This window comes from Ostrinia furnacalis, unplaced genomic scaffold (genome assembly GCF_004193835.3).
Source record: "Ostrinia furnacalis isolate ACB-3 unplaced genomic scaffold, ASM419383v2 OfSCF7367, whole genome shotgun sequence".
Classification (NCBI taxonomy): domain Eukaryota; kingdom Metazoa; phylum Arthropoda; class Insecta; order Lepidoptera; family Crambidae; genus Ostrinia; species Ostrinia furnacalis.
In genome coordinates, this window is record NW_021137606.1 from 22,883 (window position 1) to 46,061 (window position 23,179).

Below are 23,179 nucleotides of genomic sequence, written 5' to 3' on the forward strand. Positions count from 1 at the left end.
TTGACATAAATGACGAGTTAGAGCATACAAATCTGAAAGAGTTCTGAGCCCCGATTACGGTAATTTTTAACGTCTCCGATCCAGACGCGCTTCATCGATTCTGCGATACGATTGGTCAAAACAGCTGACGTACGCTGTTTTTATCATTACGCTGACCAATCGTATCGCAGAATCGATGAAGCGCGTCTGTATAGATGACCCACGCTGAACTGTCCCGCCAAACTCAATGACAGGGGGGCGCTACCATCGGTCAACTATATGGTTTCCAACATGGCAAAAATCTGAACCAGCGATCCGGTATTGACGGTGGCGCCCCACTGTCAATGTCATCGACAGGACAGTCCAGTATTTTGGAACTATAGGCCTATCGGGGCTCGAAGTTTTTAATGTGAAACGTAAGCGTTTGACAGTCACAAAAACACCCACCCGTACTGCTCTCGGTATGATGTGCCTGAGGGCACTGATTCAGTTAAGTCCTACTACCTATATCAACAATGTGCTGTCGATTGTACAATGTAAACAATGTATGTAGGTAATAAGTTTGAATATAATGTCAATAAATAAACCGCGATCAATATACCGTTTTTTTATGTATAGAACTAAAAACTATAATTTTAGTGTCTCAAAACTCTACCGAGTTTGATATCTTTGTCGCGCCATAATATTATTATGGTGCTATGATCTTGCTAAAAGCATGAAACTAGCACTCTTAGCACTATTGACTTACTAAAAGTTTAGAATATGTGTTTGCCAATCAGCATTACATACCTTAGAATTTAATACATTAAATAATATTAAAGTAAAACTTGATGTTTTATTTAACAAAACCCGGATTTATCCCACTACTAGGCGTCTCACAGGTACTAGACTGGGAAAGACATACCCACTAGAGAACATCCCCACTATTCCCCACGGTCATCTCCAGTGGCGCCGTAGCATGGGTTGGCACCCGGGGCGATCACCCCCCCCCCNGCACCCCCTGGTACCCCCCAGGATTTTGGGGTTACCTACCGATTCGAAGATTGAAAGACAATCGCACCCCCCCGTATCATGACCGCAGATTTGCCATGCAGATGTGCCAGTGCGGACTGCCTACCCGGGGCGGCCCTAAACAAGTCTCCTCAAGGGTAAGCCGATAGATAGCATCACTGAATAATATGGAGTTTTTCAAATACAAAGAGAGAAGTATCTAATTAGAACATCCATGCTTCATTTTATTAACTAGACTATTGATGTGCCGTTCCCGAGAACGCTCTCCTCACTGAGAATATTCTCGAGAGCGCTCCCGGGAGCGTTCTCCTAAGTGAGAAAGGTTGAGAATCATGTTTATCAAATGGAAATAAACAAACTTTCTTAAGTAAAATAGTATTAAATTAAGTCGACAGATAAGTGTATATTAAACAATTCACTCTATCTGCAGAGAAAGGCTATATTCTCAGTGTTCCCGAGAATATTCTCGGGAACTTTCTCGGCAATATTCTCGGCAACTGTTCCTTTATTATATTTTATTTTTTTCGTCGTGAAATGTCGTTTTAATGATATGTAAGATGACAGAAATTTCTTTTTACATGCAATTAAATAATATAACTGTCCATTTTTTCGTTTTTAACACGCTTTTATTAGGTCGTTGTGTATGTAACTAACTATGTAATGGGATCTTAGAATCTGAATTACATGCACTTCTAAGTCTTGTATCTTGATGACATCATGAAACTTGATGACAATACAATATTGTGGTACCAGCTGGTCTGATGATGGGACTGGAAGGTGGCCAAAGGAACTCCTAAACGAAACGGTGGAATCACATCGAGTTTGGGTTCATTGGATTTGTCTTTTCGAGATCTTTAAGTGCTAGATAATGTCCAGGGTCCTAATGATGGAGTCAGGAGGTGGCCATAGGAACTCCTAAACGAAACGGCGGAAACTCATCGAGTTTGGGTTCGTTGGATTTGTCTTTTCGAGCACTTTAATGCTAGATGATGTCCAGGGTCCTGATCATTCCTGTTAGTAATTAAAATCGTGTTTTTAGTTTTCAAACTATTCTTATTTGACATTAAGGGCATATTTCACAATCGCTTAGTAAGGGCCTGTTTCGCCACTTCTGGATAAGTTGTGGATAGCCTGTCTGCGGATCATTTGACACATTTTTATATAAAATACGTGCTAGCTAGATTGATCTTCTGTACGAGATTAGAATGGTTCTCAAACAGCTGAAAAACAACAAGGCACCGTAATCACGGCTGAGCTTCTGAAAGCAGGTGGAACGCCGGTACTAAAGGCTTTTCAGAAGCTGTTCGATTCCGTCATCCTCAAGGGAATTATGCCTACGGCATGGCAAAGAAGTATGGTGATACTCCTCGTCAAAAAAGGCAACAAAACCTTGTTGAAGAATTATAGACCCATTTCGCTTCTGAGCCATATCTACAAGCTGTTTTCGATAGTCATTACGAATTGTCACGCTAGCAGGCTTGACAACTTTCAGCCCCCCGAACAAGCCGGTTTCTGAAAAGGCTTTAGTACCATATACCATAATAATATACGCTACGCAGATTATACGGAAGATCAAGGAGTATAATCAGCCACTTTGCGTTTGTGAACTATGATAAAGCCTTCGATTCGATTGAGACATGGGCAGTGCTGCAGTCTCTCCAACTGTGAAAGGCTTGTACAAACACGCCATAGTAACAGTCCGTTTCAAGATCAGGACCCGAAACCTATCCAGTTGCAGCGAGGGGTGAGACAGGGAGACGTCATCACCACCGCCTAGAAGATGTTTTCAAGCTTCTGGGCTGGAGCGGATTTAGCAGAAAGATCTAGGCACAATGCTCGATGGGCTCAACAGAGTCTCTCAACAAGTGGGTCTCAAAATGACCATGGACAATATTTAAAAATCATGTCTAAAAACCGTGTTGCACCCACTCCTCTAAAAGTTGGAGACTCTTCCACACTCGATTTTTTTGACAACAATGTATACCTGGGACAAACAGTCCAGTTAGGTACGTCCAACTTCGAAAAAAAAGGTCAATCATCGAATCCAGCTCGGTTAGACAGCCTTCGGGAAGCTTCACGATATTTTCACGCGGCGTCTCCGTCGCGTCGCCGCTCCGCTTTAAATCCGCTTTGAATCCGCTTGAAATCCGCCAGAGTGGCAAGGGCCTTAAAATTCAGAGGCACTCATGTTCAAATACCGTAGCCGAGTCCTAAAGCCGCGGTATGCGTTCGCCACGAAAAGAGTGAGCAAGAAGACAGCAATATCCCACTGACACGTTTCATGCCTTGTTTATAACGACTAGTCTTAACGCCCAGTTAATAAAACATCGAAACATTACAAATAATTTCACATATAAACAACAAAATTAAAATTCAAACTCAATTTATTTGGCGAGAACACTGAGAATATTCCCGGGAGCGTTCTCGGTTCTCGAGAATATTCTCACTGGGAATATTGCCGGGAACGAGAACTTTCTCAGCGGCACATCTCTAAACTAGACCACTGACATAATATCTCGATGAGCTAAGAGCTATAGATGACCCACGCTGAACTGTCCCACCAAACTCAATGACAGGGGGGCGCTACCATCGTTCAACTATATGGTTTCCAACATGGCAAAAATCTGAACCAGCGATCCGGTATAGACGGTGGCGCCCCACTGTCAATGTCATCGACAGGACAGTCCAGTATTTTGGAACTATATATTATTATATGTGTCGCATAACTTCAAACTCGGATAAATCCACTCTACCCTGTTCGGAGATATTTAATAAAAAGTGTATATAGTCTTATTTTAATTAATTAAAAGGCAGTCTTTTTATTATTATGGCACTACTATTGAAGAAAATGATCCTGTTTATTCATTTCAGTATTTAAATCACGCATTCTCTCAAAAATTTAATATTTAGTTTGGATTTACCTTCATTTGATATAATGGAATGCAATTTATCCAACTTCGAAAAAACGCAATGAGGATTTATAGAGTTTTGATTTAATAGATTCGGATTTATCTGGTTATGAAAAAACACGATTAGAGCTAGGGATGTAGTAGTGACGAAATCGCGGTATACCATCTACAGTCAAATTTGTAGCAGCAAACTGAATAGAACAATAAAACAAAATAAGAAAATCTAGTTATTAGGTATTTTATAAAAAAAGAAAGTACCCAATTTAATTTTTTTAAACAAAATTCAATATTTCTTCAGTCATCTTCTTCAATTTCTTCTTCGTGAATTGGTCGCCCTATCACATTTTCAATATTAAGCATTTTTTATAATACATATTTCAATTCCACTAACAATGACCATTATGCCCAATTGGCTAAAGTGCGTTTCCAGCCCCTAACTTAAAGGAAAAAAAATGTTAGTTTATTATAAATCATTTAAATAGATCAATATTTTATTTCACATAATTACATTTACAAATTTATTATATTTAGCAAAAAACTGCAAAACATATCCAGACGACCCAACTCCACAAAGCATGTCTTATATTCTAAAACTTACATGAACATACCTACACTTTGATCGGAGAAAGAAATGTACTCAATATTAGGTATATCATAAACATACTTATGTCCAAAATATTCTGTAACAATAGAAGGACAAAATAATAATCGAAAATGGTTAACACAACACTAGTGCCAACTCTAAATTCCAAACGACGCACAGGGATAGGTATTTCAAATTTACCGAGTTTTCGCTTTTTCCTCTTTCCTAAGGCGAACTTTTATATTAAGCCGCCTGCGGGCTTTAGTTGGTGACACAATTTTAATATAATTATCCATGGGAACTGTCTGAATATCGCAAATAAACAATAAAAAGCGGGAGCGCATGGTGCCACTGGTCGCTGAGTTTTCGTCAACTGGCGGCCATGTTGAAGAAACGCAATTACCTGATTGGCTCTCATGGACTTAGCTACGTTTGAAAAAAAATGTCTCATGGATCTATCTCTCTTAGATAAAATATTACGACTTTAACGGCTTATTTCTCAAGAACCACGCTGATTTATACACGACTGATAAAAATGTTTAAAACATATTTTTTTTCTCTTTGATTTGACACCAAAATCTCAAAAAATCTTAGAATTGGATTTATCCGAGTTTGAAGTTAAGCGACACATATGCTAATTCATCATTTGATATAATCTGTGCAAAAAATATATTTTTGTAGTCTATGGTTTACGACGCGTGTTTGTCGGTTTAGAGATGTTCGAGCCGGAACCGGGAACCACTTATCGATATAGAATCGATTATTTACTTGGTATCGATTCGATTATATTTATTTATTATGATCATGTTTTATGTTTTAAGGACATCCGTTACGGCTTTCATTTTGTTTATGATGCGCTATAGAGACTTAAGCCCGTTTTCACCATAAAACCCTATTTTTTAAGTGACCCCTTTGAAAACAAATTTCATGTTATTTGTTACCATAGGGGTAACTTAAAAACTAGGGATTAATGGTGAAAACGGGCATTAACACTACTTAGTAGTATTTTAAGTAATAGTCTATTTAAAAATAATAAAAGTGATGGGTATTTCGCCGAATCAGTAAATTTTCTGTGTCCAGGCAGGCGAACACATGTTTTTTTATATCTGTCTGTATAAAACTATTTTTATGGGAAAGTTCATCAAAAGTTTTATTTGTTTTTCCTGTTACAATAGCAGAAACTACAAATAAACCCTTAGAAAATCTTAATCAAAAGTCGTTTTTCTAATTTCCTTGTTCTGTCCATTACTGTTGTTTGCCAAAATGAAGGCACATTATGACAAATTGAAGCGTAATTTAATTCTAATAGCACTCTCTTTACATTTGAGAAACGTTTAGCTATCGAAAAATAAAAACTTTAAATGTCAAATACTTATAGGAAGAAAATAAAGTGAAGTTAAGCTCTTGTCCAGGTCAAAAGTATAATTTCCCTGGGTCTTCTTTTCGACCATTGTAGTAACGAAACGAAAAAACTTAGAATGTAACGCACTGCACCGTTACAACTCGGCCATTACGTCCCAAGAGACCATCAAGGCAGGACAGTACATCGTTGATCAGTTTCGCGACAAATCGCGTAAGTAGGTCCCTCCTTGGGTTTTTTTTTACTAAAAAGTCAATTTCTTTGGGCGGTTTTTTGCAGCTATACAATGGATTAATTTTAATGTTTATTTACACAAATGTAGTGTCTGTAGGGGTTAACCCATAATTTAAATAGTAAATGGATAGGGTAAATAGGTTTTTGTTTGTGGTGTCTTTTAGGCATAAATCTAATTTCTTTGGCCCTAATTTCCTTGATTTCCGTGGCTTAAAATGGCCTAGGAAATTATAAAAGACCATTTTTAATTCGGCGTAAAGTCAAATTTTTAGTATTTCTTTATTGGAATAAGTTTAAAATTTACATTTTAAGAAATGGGTATCAGAATAGATATAGCACAACTTGTTTTTAACTCTTAACTCAATCTACTGCATTTATCTTCTTTAGTTGTGTAAAAACGTTATAATGATATAATATTCATTGGTATGTTTGCTTGCGAAGGTACACTAAAAGGGGTCGAATTAAAAAAAAGCAAACCACAGAAGAAAACTTAGAGAAAACAATATTTATAATAATTTCCTTGGCTACCAAAAATTCATGATCTCATAACTTTGTTTCTAAAACGAATTATGACACCCCTTTTAGATACATTGGCTTAGTTTTTGCTTCTTAATGCAATGGGAAAATAAAAATAGTTAAAAACAAAAAAAAAACTTCGTGCCAAGGAAATTAGGCAAAATCGACCATTTTTGGCGAAATACCCGTTTGGTCATCATCATTAAACCTCTTGCTATCATCAACTTTAATTAATAAGTTTCAAATAATCTATGTTTTGGAACCAAATCAATGCAGCAGCTAGACGAATGCTATTTTATCGATACCATGTCTTTTGATAATCGATTTAGTTAGGAATCGAATCGGATTGAATTCATATGATTCATACCACACAGGCACACACAGTGACACAACCCTAATCACTAATTAATTTGTGTCATCTGTTTGGTTGGTTGGCGTGTTTGGTTTCTTATTTCGTATTAATTTATTACAATAACTAGAGATTTATTCCTTTAAATTTTCTACACGTAGATAATAAAAATGGAGAGAGAAGAAGGTGAAATGAGTGATGATAACCCTATGCTTGTTGACGATTTCGAACCACCATCAAAAAATGAAGACTTGGAACCAGCGAAACATACAGTGGTTAGTACATTTACATATTCATTTTATCTTACGATTACATTTTATTAACCTAAATGAATATTTCGGGACTTCAGTAGTAGGTAACGCTGCAAATGCTGCAAATTATTATTTTTTATAAAATCGCCTTTCGTCAGCATTCAAAGGCTAAAGAGTATCAATTTAGTAAGTAAGTAGCTAGTTAGCGTGGCATTAAAGCTGTGGTGTTAAAAGAAACAATAGTTATGGTAGTACATTTAGTAGGTAAAAAAAAAACACCATGTAAAAGCAAGTGGTGTAATTTATTGAATAACTTTAAAATTTATAATAGTTTATCACTGGGTTGGGTAGAGATTGGTAGAAAATAGAAATAGTAGAATTATTTATAATTTTATTTGCAGATTTACAAAGCTGACAAAAATGGGATAATGGTAACACAATTGGAAAAGATTGATGCAGCAAGGATAGAAGAAAGGGCAAGAAGATTTGGATTAAATCTTAGTGGTAATAGAGTAATTACTCAGAAACAGATCGATGAGCTTTATGAAAATTTTGGAATAGAAAGTGGTAATGAAAGACACTTCAGATTTGATGCTCTACATTTGAATGGGGTGGAGGGACTGACCACTAGAGAGATATTTGAATACTTGGAAGATTATAAGCCCTTATCGTTGGAAAGGATTGATGAAGTTTCATGTAAGTATATTATTTGTTTTTAGTTAAAGTTAATATCACTTTAGTACCATGATTATTGTACTCACAGTGAGTACAGACCCATTTACCAAAATTACAAATTGTTTCAACAAACCACAAGTGAAATTTTAAAATTATTTATTTCTTATTAACATGTTTTAATAATTTTTCAGGTAATATTGTTTGTCAGGATCATATATCTGCTGCTTTAGCTTTGCTAGTGCACTCCCGTGAAATCAAAAGTGAAGAATTGAAGGAAATGCTTGCTGCTAAATCTTTACATCATTGGAGAGAAGGAATGCCTCATCCTAAAAAGGATCTCATTTTAATGCGCTTTGCTACAAATGGTGATAAAAAAATGCCTAAAAAGAAGGCTGAAGATATTAAATACACTGATGAGTATTATGATCAAAATACAGATTCTGTGAGCAAGAACCCTTGGGGTGATTTATGTAAGTCATGGGGTGTATATGACCATCAAGAAATTTTTCAACGCCGATTACCAAAACATGATGATGATGAAGAGGAGTTTACACCAGAAAACCAAGAAGTTGTAATAAAAAATAAGCAATTGGCCATGCGTTTGGGAAAACGAAGTCATAAAGTTGAAGAGCCTGATGATAGTAGTTCAGATTCTGAATGGAAAAAGAAATCAAAGGTACCAAGAATGAGAATGCATGCTGATGATGAAGAATCAAAACTAAAGAAAAAGCAACCTGTTAGCGATAGGGAGTCATCCAATGAACGAGATATTTATGCACCATTATCTATACAAGTGGTAAATTCCAAAAGCAACTATATGCCAAGACACACAACAAAACTGTCTGAGAAGTTTAAAACAGGGGAAAGAAATTCACGAAAGTCAACAATACTGTCACGTTTAGGTGCTAAAGTTGTACCTGCAGATAGTTCTTTGTCAGCTGATGAGTATTCGAGTGACGGCACAGATGACAGTGACGATCACTATGTCATGAGCAGAGTTCAAAAAGTTAACAGTAAAACCAGTGATGTCTGGTCTAGACTGGAAACCAAAGATCAACCAGAAACACATGTAGGGGCACGAAGTGATCTACGTCATATGTTAAAATCAAGAAGACTGAACAAAACAGATGATTTGAGAGGTCGAATCAGTAAATCAAAACAAACAAATTTACGTATTGAAATAGATAATAATTATGTTAAGAAATAGCATTAAGAGTTCACTTAATTAAGATTAATCATTGTTATTGTTTTTTTACCTAGTAGTAATGAAATACTAGATCACCTTGATAAAATACTATTTAAACAGGAATTATTATCAGAAATTAGTACCCAATATTTGGTTAATGAATGAATATGAATTTGTTTATAAGTTCAATGAAATGTTTTCAAATTAGACAATTTAGATAATAGAAATGATTGTTCACTTAGCTAAATTGTTGTGTGCTATGGAAAAGTATATTTAGCAAAATATATATTTTTAATAGAAAGCTATTTGTTTTTGAAGCAATTAGTGTTTCCTTAAGCACTCACTAGTTGGCGCCACTCTTTTAGCCTAGCTCTGGGATGTACGGGCTGGGGCCTAGGGGCTAGCTTAGCCCAGAAGCAAAGGACAGAACCTTACCTGCCAGTGGCGCCAACTAGTGCTATAAAATAAGGCAATCCTTTGGAATTCCTATGAATTAAAGGTTTTTTAAAATTGTAATGGAATGATTCAAAAACACTTATCCAAGGTTTTCCAAATTTTGGTTTGACACAAATTAGTTTGAATGCTATCGGTATTGCGGTCTTTGCCGCGTTTTCTCTGTGTTTATTGTGTGTGAGTAAAGTATATTGTAAAAACATAACTACAGATTAGCATCAACTTTGTAAGTTTGTAAGGCGTGATCATTAGGTGGTATCGTAATCTAGACCGCATCCTTTACATAACTTCGATGGATGTCAATTTTGTGAATAAAGTGGTAAATCTATTTAAATTACATTTGAGATCTTTAAACTTCCAAGCAAAAAATGAACTTTACGTTCTTCATAATATATTTGGCTTTTTCAATTTATAATGTTAAGTAAGATATATCCAGCATAATATATTTTATTTCTCCTGTACCAACCAGGTAGGGAGGGTGCATCCTTTAGAATTGTTCAGTACATGAATGGCAATTTAAAATAGAATACCGATTATATTAACTTCGATACCTACCTATGGGTATAAGTGGAAATAATAAGTAATTTGGTGACATTATGATAATGATTGTGTGTATGGATATCCATGTAAACATAAATCAAGTTTGTGGAAATCTCCACGAAAGATAAAGGTGCTGATAGTAAACTATTGTCTCCATAATAATAATTATTATTTTATTTTTCTTTATTCAGAAAACCACATAATTATTATTACTTATTTGAATCTTGAGCTTTGCCAGCATTGTTATTAATGTATGTTTTGTTTCCTTACCTTGTAGAAGAATCACAATAATTTATCCGAATAGATTTGTTATGTATTGTAATTATACAACCCGACTTATTATGGCAATACACATTTCCACAATATATTATTGTATATTTATTATTTCAAACGACTAAACCCTTCATCTTAATTAGGCCCGGTTCCCACTACGCCGGACCGGCAATTTGCCGGAAACCGGACATATATTGTCGGATTTGTTCGAGCACTTATTAACTTGAGAACAGCTGGACCGATATTCATGGTTTTTGAAAAAAAAAAAGCTTCACTTTTTATTCTGTGACTCTTCATAACGTGAGTATTATGAATTGACAACGCTGAAATCATTAGAGCCACAGCACACAATATGCTACTTTTAGCATTCAGGGTTCTATCGATCATCTTTGAACCGTAACATTTAAGGCTAGCACGGTCGACTATTCTTTGCAGAAGCCAATCAAAATTTTGAGTTTACCCGAAAAACTACTATATTAGGGCTATGCTATAAATTAACAATTCAAATGAGGAGTAGATTTACACAGTGGTTTAACGCTAAAATAGAAACAGCATGTTATTGTTATCAAATATTTTATTTTTCTATTGACAATGAGTCTTACTTATCGAGGTTTTGTAAATAAAATTAATCTCAATAAACAAAAAACTTTGAAAATCCCTTGGTAAGCAATACTTACAATTTTATGATATTGAAATACAGGCGACGCGACACATTGCACAGATAATATAGGTACTACCAAACATCGTATGTAAGGTGCTATGATTGTATTTTGCAACAAAAACGTATAGTATGCTGTGCGGTCGACTGTACATAGGTAATATAAAATAGTATATGCTTGGGATATTGTAATTTACGGTGTTATCGCTAAAAGTCCCAAAGCGTAAATTTTAATGTATTTTATCGATTAAGTTGAACACAAAATACAGATGCTTAAAAATGTTGTAACAAAGGCAATTTATTAATAATACTGATTTGTGCATGATAAAAAAAACCTGTGCAAGGTGATTGATTTGACCATTCATAGATGAATAGGAATAAAATAATGAAGCATTTTAAATAATACACTATTAAGTACCTTTTGAACTTGGTTTTTCTTTCAGAACAAAAACTAATTAATCACCTCTCTGGAAAATAGATAATTATAAATTTAGCTTTGTATAGTTTTCTTACAATATTTGCCTTTATGTAAACCGTCGATCAGTTAATTATCATGTTAAATAAAATGTATTAAAAAGATATTAGTGCATCGTTATTGATATGGCGTGGTCCCTAATGTTGTTAACTTGCTATGTAAAAATGCTATTTTGATATGGATTTATAATTGTAAAGGCACTATATTGATGCGATTTATATGTCACCAAGCTGCAAACAAAAGACAAGAGACATTATTACAAGATTGAATTTCTGTCTCTAAATTAAAAATAAGTTTATTCCCGAATGGTGGTTAGTAAATAGTGAAAAGTTAAATTTAAGCTTATTTCATAAATAATTACTGAAAATATTGAGGCATTGTGGATTAGATTAAGCATAGTTTAATAATAAATATGTGTCTGACTCAAACGAATTAAGAGATTCATTTTTTAAGTGGCACCAAATATATTCGCTTATTTCACTAAATTTCTTAACGTGGCACATAGTATGTTAATATTAAGTACTTACAAGTTTGTGCGATTTATAAAAATATGAAATCTTAACTAAATAGACCAATCTATAATGCTCATAAATTATAACAAATAAAACTCAATAATAACTTTTAATATAATATCGGGCGTCCTTGAAATCTTTAACGCTTTTCGCTTGATTGCCTTGATTGGAAAATTGCACATTTTTTATAGAACAGACGTCAGCTCATCAAGGTAACCGCTGTGACCATAACTTAATATCATTAGCTGTGGTGGCATCATACGAGTAGTTCCAATAGGTGCGTTTTGCTACAAAAATGTATAATCTGATGTGCTTGATCAAAAAAACAACATAACGTTATTGTAAATGAAAAATCGGCAGCTAAAATCCTATCGGAAAAAATTCATGATTTCATAATTTGCACATATTTCAAGTAAAGTTTACGAAACAGTAGTATTATTTGCACGCATTCAAGTTAGTAAATTTATCATTTGTGTTAGCGAAAACGTGACTTGCCATGCTAGTTGCAGACTTACAGCTAAGCCAATTTTTAGTACAAATACCAGATATGATTTTTCATGCTATTGCGGTCTGATCTAAGTCTAAAAAATGTCTTCAGTGGTGTGAGGTAAACTAGTTTGCTTAGCTCTTGGTAACCACTAAAACCGGTTAAAAATATTAGGTGCGCTAATGCGCTATATTGCAATAATTTGTCCAGTACTGCATTTTATAAAATTTTACGGTTCTCAAATCAATTGGAATGTCACTTTGATTTGAATAAAATTAACTTAGTTAAATAACTTATGTTATACATAGTTGATTTGATCTGAAGCGTAAACCTAAAATAACAGCACTGTACATACATGTATTAGTTTTTAGTGTTTATATTAGTGCAAGTAAACTATACCACAATATAACATTAGGCCCGTTAAATATAGGCTTAAAACATATTATTATAAAGTGTCAGATATTAATGAGAAAATTCTAATTGTATTTAAAATAAAATCATATAAATAGAATGGAATGTTTCAGTCTTTCCTTAAGTATAAGTAGCACTCACAATTTAATTTGTGCACAATTATACAGAGTGATAAATGCAAGTGTGCCTAGGGGATATTTCTGTATGCAGGCAAGTTTAACAATGATATAAACATGTAAAAATTCAGCCTTGTTTTGTCCTAACACACTCTCGTTATAACAGAAATGTAAAACAGGTTTTTTGAATTCTAAACAATACTATGCAACAATCGGCTGATACGAGCAAATCATTCGCATATCACTCCATATAGTAGTGGCTAGATAGCATTTTCATATTGTGTCGGTATCTTTATTGCAGTGATACCTTTTAGCACACCATAATTTTCAAAATTGCACACGAACATTCTCCAAACAGCAGTGAACTTTTGTCTTCCATCTAATATCAGTTAGGTAAGATGTCATTCTAAAGATTCTAAAGTCAGCAGTACCTTATTTAGGTTTCTTTTCTTTTTCAGTTTTCTCTGTTTTTCGGTCTGTTCCGTCGTCTTTCTTTTTGGGAATCAGCGTATGTTTCGCTTTTTTCAATTGCTTTTTCACTTTGTCTTTTACCTTACTCTTTTTAGGAGTCGCAACGACTTCGACCGACTTCATTGAAGAGCTATTCGATTCACTGTTTCTTTGGGCTGAAATGAAGATAAATAAAGACATTAATGTATTAATAAGATACATGGATCACAATAAATATTTAATGACAACAACAACAAAAGAGACACTTTTTTCTCTTCTTTGACAGAGTGAATCTGGGTTCGGTTCTTATAATTAAACAACACTTGCCGAAACTTGATCTCAGTCATAGTTACTGCCTGTGAATATATTTATTCTACTAATCAAAGCTTATGCTTGGAATCGGTTAGTTTTGAACTTTTGATGGAATTGCGTAATGTGAATCATCTCGCGGCCTGTCCGTGGCCTCGGAACCAGTGCGATTAGGGACTTAGACTAGGACCCCTGGGGTCGGGGGCCCGTGGCGTTTTACCAGCCTTACTGCATCTGTAGTGTGGACAGCATACTGACCGCGCTTGCTGGCGATGGAGGCGGCGATGGCGAGGTCCTCCTGGCGCTCGCGGCGGCGCTCGGCGTCCAGCTGCTGCAGCAGCGTCGCGGCCTGTAGTGTGGACAGCATACTGACCGCGCTTGCTGGCGATGGAGGCGGCGATGGCGAGGTCCTCCTGGCGCTCGCGGCGGCGCTCGGCGTCCAGCTGCTGCACCAGCTCGTCGCGCAGGCGCACCATCTCCACCAGGCGCGCCACCAGCTGCTCCTCGCGCGCCTAAAAACCCACACAATGCTACTGGTCACCGATCACTGTGCTTCACGAGCTCTATCAAACGGTATCAATACGTTACAGAAAAAACTGGATCTATCACAAAATTCAATTTTTCCAGCTTCCGAAAGGATTAGTAACTAAATTATTTATATCTTTTATGGTTTAGAAATAGTCGAATGAGATAACTTGATCAGAATAATGTTAATAGATTGCGATAAAATGTAATACAGTTAAATTTGTTGCAAATAAAAGCCAAAGCCTCTCTCCAACATCTCCACGACTGTTGCTGCGTTGCCCACATCCAGGCGGTTTCCGCGACCTTCACCAGTCCACCAATAGGGGGTCTACTTCGTACGCTACGTCTTCCGACAAAACCTTGATAAAATAATCGTTTCCACCACTGTTGAATCTAACCTAATTAATTAATGAAGGTTGAGTAGTAGGTAACTAAATCCATTTATATAAAAGTTTTCATTGCAGCTATCGCTCTTACATTGTATCATTGTATGCAAAATAAGAGTAAATATCAATAGGTAATCTGCGTATTTGTTATCAAATATTCTCTATTTTGCGATAAATCGCTGTTTGCGCGCGTTTCTAACAGTTTACCTTATCAGCGTCGATGCGGTTGACGGCCGGTCGAGATTGTATAATCCTGATTTCGTGCTCAATGTCAGCCTGCTCTTGTTCCAACCGCTGCTGTCGTCGTCTGTAAAAGGTTAAATGAAATATGATTCAACCAATTTAAATGACTTACAAAATATTCTGGCACCCCCTTATTAATAAAAGTTACACCATAGTTGAATCCTGTTTTAGTGACTATTAGATGGAAATGCCACTTTGAAATAGACTTGTATGGTGTAACTTTTTTATCAATAAATGGACCGGAGTACATCAATATAACAAATGGTTTACTTATAATGTTACTGTCTGTCTCTATAATCATGAATGTCTTATTTATTTTGTAGATATCAACAAGTAACAGTCATAAAATAAGATTGGAATCGCAGTGTTGGTCCTAACGGGTTACCTCCATCATATCGAATTACAAATGATCGAAAATCAAAATATCGAACACGTTTCATCAAACGACCAAAATATCGAATTTACAAATGATCGAGCGATCAAAATATCGAATGATTAAAATATCGAAAGTCGATCTTATGTTGCATAGTATGATAGGAAGATGGAGATAAGGGTTCCTTGTTGACTATGGTACCCTAAACTGGGAAATAAAAAAAATTGTACCTATATGAATATGTTTTATTTACATTAATCATATGACATTTATATTGATTTTCGATATTTTAATCATTCGATATTTTGATCGTTCGATCATTCATTTGTAAATTCGATATCCTAAATGTTCGAGATTTTGATTTTCGATCATTTGTAATTCGATATGGTGGAGGTAACCCGGTCCTAACTTATGATACATAAGTTTTATAGAACGAGTCCTTAACTTTCCTTTATGCAGCGTAAATATTCGCATTTCCTGCGCAACAAATAAATATCAATCATCATAAATTATATCAATGACAAAATTGAAACTAAGCACAACTCTTATGCAACTAGATAATAGATTAATTTTATTATTACATGCATGATTTCGAGTTATAATATGAATGAGAAATTTTTCCTTACGATAATATTATGTGCACAAATACATGGATTGATTTCTGTATAACTTGTCATCATAATCGATAAGTAATATTAATTGTGGCAGATATTTATCTGCATAGGGATTTAAGATAAATATTGATAATATGGTTTTAGATAAATACCTTAAGTTCATAGGTATAGGAAATTTTAAGAAGTTATATCATAATTTTAAGGTAAAGATTAGCTTGTTTTCTCTGCTTCACTTATCGCGACACGTCTGAGCTGGATTCCGTACGAATTTTATATTCATGAAAAGGAAAAAATATCTTGAATTGTTTAAGATGTTAAGCCTTAGGCATGTAAGAAATCACGACAATTCAACCTAAATGACTTAGTTTGTCACTTACATATACATCAGTTCAGTCTGCTTCCTGAACAAGTCATTCTTCTCGTTGACTAGTTCACAGAGCTGTATTACTAAATCTTCCACTTCCTCTTGTGGCACAGTAGATGGCTCGTCACCTGCAAACAACAATTTTATCAGTCAGGCCACTTAACCAATTGCCGGACGTGTGTTGACATCGATCTACCTACTGACTACAATTTGTTACAATGTAAGAATCACATAGTACACATTTCGCTTGCAGAATTGGGTAGTTGAATAGCTTTAAATCAATACATTGTTAGTCAATTGAGTTCGCGACTTGATGATTTCATAGTCCTCATTGCCATACAAAGTCCATGGGACAGTCAAAAAAGTTTAAAAATGTACCATGGTGTCGTACATTCCTCGTAGATACGGTAATAAATAACTATTGACAGGATAATAATATGATTTAGGTATTCTTGTGTTTAGGATATTATTTAGGGTTTGTTAATGTACAGACGACAGCAAATCAGATTAACACATTTACAGCAATACATTTTTGTAGTAAATTCGCCCCTATTTTATTACATAAGTTGAAACAGTATTCAGCTAGACGTGCTATTATGTCTGTAAATACGAATGTTGTGTCAACCCTAAGTGGAGTGAAGGAACTTTTGAAGAAGATTAGAGCAATTGTGTGCCTGGGGCCATAAATTATCACCATAAACTCTTAGTCTCATACTGGCACGACATTCCTGATCTAGTTAGACTAATCGCTTATTACTTCTAGTTAAAGGAGTCACATGATTCATTTGATTGGAGGGCATTAGCCACACACACAGACTTCTATTTCAAAAAAGAATACATAAATATACAAGTGAGAGTGCGTGACACTATGTATTACACTAACCACAGAATAATAATAAGTACTACGTACAGAAGTTTTACTTCGCGAAGGTATTTAAAAAAATGTATGCTCAATGTCATTAACAATATGGTGTAATTTAGCCTGTCTCAAGAGTCAAGCACCATTTTGTTGACAAACGTCAGTGATCGGCACTGCGCCGAAGCTATAGGGCTGACTTCGGTAAAATGATGTGACGTGAGGTGCCAAACTGCGGAAATACATGATTTAGCACATTTAGCTACTTATTTACCTTTCAGTGTCTTGAGGCAACTTAAAAAAGTACATTCTGTGTTTTTATTATTATTTAGGCAGTTAAATACTGCACAGTATTTAGTACACCATTTTCTTTATTTTCTTCCACCATACACAAGAATACGCGTGCGTGAGTCAATGTTCGCTCGTATGTGAGGCCTTGTCGAATAGTATCCTGTAGGTGGGCCATCGTGCGTGTTTTGTTTTCGATGTAAAATCGCGGAAATGAACAGGCCTGCACTAACATGATTCCGAGATGATCAGCAAGTTGACGATAAGTTATTATGGCAATATTTTAAAGGATAATGGATGTATTATCGTAAGATAAGATAAGATAAGATAAATTTATTGAATAAAAANTGTTACGGCTAAAGATAGGTATGAACATAAACTTAAGATTAGCCGGCTAAACTTAAGTTTATCTTCGAGAAGCAGCTAAAGTTCGATAACATGTTAGATTGCGTCGTGATATTCCATCTTTAGCCGGCTAATGTGCACATTAGCCAAAACGAAACGGCTAAAAATGTATTCGATGGGCGCGCCAGGCCGGCGGAGGGCTTGAGGGGGCGGTGGGAAGACAACGAATAGCTCCATATTTTTTAACAATTGTGATTAGATATTGTTTTAAGTAATTAACATTGAAGAAGTTTTATTTTGTTTTATTTTGTAATTTTAAATACCTACCTACAGAAGATTCTGTAATGACCAAAATGGTTCCTTATTATTTTATTTTAATGATAGGTACCTAGATATTGTTTCAAGTAATTAATATTTTGTTAAAGTTTTCGTGTCCAAATAGTAAATAATATTACATTGTTTCATATTCCATTTCCTTCTACATTTTTAGCCAAGGGCCTGCGGTTACACTTAAGTTTAGCCGGCTAAAGATAGAAGAAACTAACATTAACACCTCGTCGAAGATAAACTTAAGTTTAGCCGGCTAATCTTAAGTTTATGTTCGCACCTATCTTTAGCCGTAACAGATATATTTTAGTTTTCTAAATGTCGATTTTTGAACGTCAATACCTAAATAACCGTTTGAGGTATATTTATGAAATTTGAAGCTGATATTTATCTTGCAAGTCTCAATACATGAGCCAAATTTGAAGTAAGATAGATAAGATAAGATAAGATAAATTTATTAAATAAAAACTTAGCCTAAATACAAGAAACTTAAATGGGACTATGAAATTATTTGGTTAGTAACAATATGTTAATTAAGGTAGTATACCTAAACTAAGCAAAAATGTTTGCCTGTGTTTTAGGTATCCATACTAATTATTATGTAAGTTAGTGCTTATTAAACAGATATTATAAATAATTACACCAAAACAATGTTGATGAAGGTAAAGGTTGACAATTTTGTTACATAAATAAAATTTTGCTGACAGAATGTTTATTTATAGCTAGCATACCTAAAGTAAGTAATTTAACTAATAACTATTAACAGGTTTTCTGTGTCATCATATGTTTTACCCTTGAGCCATTTTTGCAGTGCATATTTACATTCTTTGCTGTTCATTGGGTATATACAGAGATACTTGTTTATACTGTTGTACAAAAAGCTTCCTAGAAAACAAAAGAATTTGTGGGTATGCTGTCTGTTAAATCGCTCAGAGGGACATACGATGTCGGCGCGCCTTTTGTTGGCTTTGAGGTCGGGATTAAAGGGAGAGGAAGTGCACAGTAGTTTTTGAATGATGAGGAGTCAAAAGTGGCTCTAATTGGTTCGTCTAAATATACGCACGGTGCAGTTCCCTCCCTGGAACTAGGCTTAACATGCTCCCGCATGTCTATAGTGTTTGCTCAATGTTGATTTAGTCGATTTTCTCCTGAAAGGAACATGTAAGACAACAATAAAATTTCCAATTTTACAGACCTTCTCGGGCAGATGCCGTAAAAACTANCGTGTCTATGATGCTTGATTGGACATTCGAATTATTTTAATAAAGTTTCACGTTCTTAAGGCTGAAAACAATCTCGGAATCACGATCATTCGAAGATAACTAAATACCATTGCGCTTGTGAGCAGATATTTCCAAGAGAAACAGATGAAAGTGGTGTGAAGCTTACTCTAAGTAAAATGTGCAGTAAGTCAATTACCCTCACACTTGTCGCGGATCATCTGCTCGATGAGCACGCCCTGCCGCTCCAAGCCCAGCTGTTGTGTCTCCAGCAGGTCTAACTGCACCTGCAGCTCTTCGGGCGACATGGCTAGCTTTACTTCTCGCCGCTCCGGCAGGGGAAGACCTGGCGCTGGACCTTTTGCTGATCGACGACCTCCTGGATGTAACATTTATTTATCAAATACGATGCTTCATCTCTTCAAAGTTGATTGAAATGAAACCTTTAACCTAAAAAAATATATCAAAGTGCATAAAAATATATTTTTTTTGTAAAAAAAAATATCAGTTACTTCTTTTAGTTATGTTTCTGAGGAGATATTTTTGAAGCATCTGAAAAATTCCGCCTCGCATGTGGAATCGAACTAATTGTGTATCGTTATTCCTATTAAGATGTGTAAAAATTCGTTTGCAGGTTGGACTTTAAACTTGTTAAATAATACCTACGTTTCCTGGACGCGTGACGTGACTGTTAATAAAATGAATGCGCACGAGTTCAAGGGCCAGGTGACTGCCCAAGTGTTTGACATGCCACATGTGGTTAGAATATTATACATTATTAAATAATATTGATGTAGCACAATATCACTTGAATGAACGATAAATAAATAACGTCGTAAACTTATTCAATGGAAAAATATTTTTCATTATGTAATTTTAAGCCTTCTTTCATTTGTATAATGTTCAAAATAGTATCAATAAAGTTAGCCATCACCAGATAAAGATTTGATACGAACTCCGTTACAAATATGTAGAGAAATATCTTTTTTCCTGTTGATAAAGGAAACAATTGACATGTTGGACAATCGACATGCTGTAAGAAGGCCCACCCACCATAGAGTATTGAAAAAGAGTGAGATAAGATAATATTGTGTCAAGAAAAAGGTGTAATCAGTTTTCCGCACATACCATCAGAAGCATTGCTGCGTAACCCCGAAGAATCGACGCCTTTCTCCAGAGAACCAAAGCCAGAGACAGTGGATAGGCTGTCCGGAGGCGTGGGTGCAGGTCTCTTTTTCTTCATTCGAGGTGTCGATACGCCTATTGATTTCTATGAACAAACATAGAACAGTCGGATTGGGATCGATATTTATTATTATAACAAAGTCGCTAAGCATATGCATACTAACTAAACTATGCGACAGATTTGGATACGGTTTTCAAAGTAATTTCTGATATTAGATTACTATAATTTATGGAAGAGAAAATTGAATGTTTTGTAATGTACTCACAAAATCGTGAAGCCTCTGCCCCGAACTTTAAATTCATTTTCCTCGGCGACGAGTGGTGCCACCGCCGCCGCCCCGCTGCCCGCGAAATTCGAGGCAGAGGCTATACTTAGCTTAACCAAGCAGTAGTACAATGATGAACATTACCTGATCGGAATGAATGGTGGAGTTGAAGGAGCTGAGGGATGAGATGCTGACGACGTCATCCATGGAGGTGCAGGGCTGCAGGCGCGGCGTCTCGGTGACCGTGATGACCGGCGGCGGCGGCGCCTTCGCCTTCTTGCGGCGAGGCGCGCTCGACGGCAGGTTCGGCGTGCTCGTCGCGATCGAAGACTTGTACATCTTCGAGCTTGACGAACTGTCAGAATTAATCAATGAATTTTATTTTAATTTCATTAGTAGTTTATTTCCTACTTCAGAAATAACTGCTGCATTAACAGCAAAAATTTTTTTTTCCTGTCGCGTACACCCTGTATACTAACGTAACTGAGCTTTAATTACATACGTTTTATTGAATCTCTCTATTAATAATTTTCCTTGTATTACCTACTATTACTTAATAGTTTTGTTCAGTAAAATACTTTTTTAGAAAGTGGTTATTAGTAATGGTTGCTGTAGGCGATGTAGGTCGATGGGTGAACGAAAGATGATGAAAAGATGAAATGAAAGTCCAGTTTGTAAGTAAAAAACCGAAAGGCGCGTCCGGGGGTGCGTACGTGCGTTCGCGGAAGTTGTTGGATCACNGTGACATAGCGTGAGGTAGACAGTTTTGAGAAGAGGACCCTTAGCCACGTGTCTCAGATTTTTAAAGGCAAATATCAATTTTCTGACTCTAGATGTGAGAGCTTCGACGTGAGCTTTAAAGTTCAGGTGTTTATCAATGATTAGACCTAAGTATTTCATATTATCAGTACTATTTAAATAAGGGCATGCACATGCTTGTTGAGAATTAGTGCAGGAGTGGGCTTTAATGGAGTATAAGTTTGAGGTAGGCTGCGAGAAAGCATTATAGGAGAATTTGAATTTGAATTTGCAAAAATAAATGAATTTTATGAATTTTAATGTTATGAACTTAGTTTTATCTACATTAAGGGTTAGTAAGTTGTTTTATATGATGCAGTAATCTTTCTTTGCTGTGCAAAAAGATTGCCGGCGGAGCCATGACTTACCGCCATTATGCCATATTAATTGAGACTGTAAAATTATGGCCGTAAGGGATTTTTGCTATATTATATACCTTAATATGAGGTTAGTGATTACCTGACACTGTGTGCAATACGGCGCGGTGTCGTCCCGCACCCAGTGGTCGGCAGGCCCGCCTTTAGCGCCTGACACGCTCGACATATCGGGCGCCGACCAGCGGAATATCTGAAACATTTACATGATTTTTAGGTCAACAATATGAAATACATTTAAAAAATAGATGTTGTTAAATGCAAAAATAATAGCAATATTTGTTACTTGATTTATTATATTCATTTATTTTTGAAAAAAAAAAAAAAAAAGATTTCGATCGAAGACCCCAGATTGGAACCCAAGCATTATTAAGGGTGGATTCGACCAAACAAGAGTAAATATTAATCTCAGAATAAATCGTCAGTTATTCGACATTTTGACATAATTTTCTCATACTGAAACTGTCAATATGCCAGTTATACCCTAAGTTATTTTCGGATAACATTTGGTCGAATCGGGCCTAAATGAATCAAATCAATCGAGTATGTGTAAACATAATAATGTGTTGATGATGATGACTGTCTGTTTTGATTGTGCTATGTGGCTATCATGGACGACGTGCTGTCACTACTCTGCCGCAACACAGTTTTATTACTAGCGCGGAGGGTAGTTGTCAATCTCGCCTACCAATGTACTACATAATTTTTTAACATGTACCTTATTTAACATCACGATTGTGTTTTGGACAAAATAAAGTTATTATTATTATTATTATTATTATGTTTGTACGCTTTGGAGCTCACGGGTCAAAAGTGGCCCGGTCCTTTATAAGGCTTGCGTGGGGATACAGATCCAACACGTAGAGGCCGTTTTAAGCGCAAAATAATCGACAAAAGTGAAAGTGGTGCACATGCTGGATCTAGTCTCTGACTATATCATGGGATGTAGCCAGAGACCATCTCCAGCCTGTGCACAGGAGCTATTGCAGTTATTGGAGAATGGACTAGGGTTATGGATGAAGGATGGATGGACTGGTTACTGGGCTATGGATGGAGACTACGGGACACCTGCCTGGTTCATAGTCTCGGACTGAAAAAATGGCAGGCGGTGACTAGCCAGCGACTAAATGGGCCCCCCCTGGCGTCATGGGTCGTATAGACCGGACTGAGGGGCAACATTGGCGTCTGCCAGCTCAGGGGTGTAGAGAGGTGTGCTGCGCTTTCTCCGAAGTTACTCGCGGCGTTATGCCCTTTAACACTTCCACCCCTGGAGCATAT

At 36.0% G+C, this 23,179-nt stretch overlaps 3 protein-coding genes across 5 annotated transcripts in view; 1 reads left to right on the forward strand and 2 right to left on the reverse strand.

Annotated features, from left to right (window-relative positions):
- The first annotated feature begins 6,973 nt into the window (after window positions 1-6,973).
- LOC114364225 (uncharacterized) lies at window positions 6,974-9,843 on the forward strand. Its single transcript, XM_028320297.1, has 3 exons — window positions 6,974-7,216; window positions 7,594-7,888; window positions 8,059-9,843. The coding sequence occupies exons 1-3, from the start codon at window positions 7,112-7,114 to the stop codon at window positions 9,072-9,074; spliced, it is 1,416 nt and encodes a 471-aa protein (XP_028176098.1). The 5' UTR covers window positions 6,974-7,111; the 3' UTR covers window positions 9,075-9,843.
- Window positions 9,844-10,315: 472 nt separating this feature from the next.
- Window positions 10,316-21,151, reverse strand: LOC114364227 (MICAL-like protein 1). 3 transcript variants are annotated; one of them, XM_028320299.1, is made up of 7 exons: window positions 20,874-21,151; window positions 20,407-20,548; window positions 19,484-19,657; window positions 16,256-16,370; window positions 14,856-14,955; window positions 14,111-14,249; window positions 10,316-13,604 (listed from the first exon to the last, which is right to left on the reverse strand). In XM_028320299.1, the coding sequence occupies exons 1-7, from the start codon at window positions 21,066-21,068 to the stop codon at window positions 13,411-13,413; spliced, it is 1,059 nt and encodes a 352-aa protein (XP_028176100.1). In that variant the 5' UTR covers window positions 21,069-21,151; the 3' UTR covers window positions 10,316-13,410. The 3 variants fall into 3 exon arrangements, with proteins under 3 accessions (XP_028176100.1, XP_028176099.1, XP_028176101.1); XM_028320298.1 differs by having other exon boundaries at window positions 19,478-19,657; XM_028320300.1 differs by having other exon boundaries at window positions 13,505-13,604; window positions 13,996-14,249; window positions 19,478-19,657.
- Window positions 21,152-21,950: 799 nt separating this feature from the next.
- bchs (WD repeat and FYVE domain containing 3 bchs) overlaps window positions 21,951-23,179 on the reverse strand; it is a 35,237-nt gene continuing 34,008 nt past the window's right edge. The window contains exon 56 of the mRNA XM_028320333.1: window positions 21,951-22,094. Coding sequence (XP_028176134.1) covers window positions 21,951-22,094 — 144 coding nt within the window. The remainder of the gene's footprint in view (window positions 22,095-23,179) is intronic.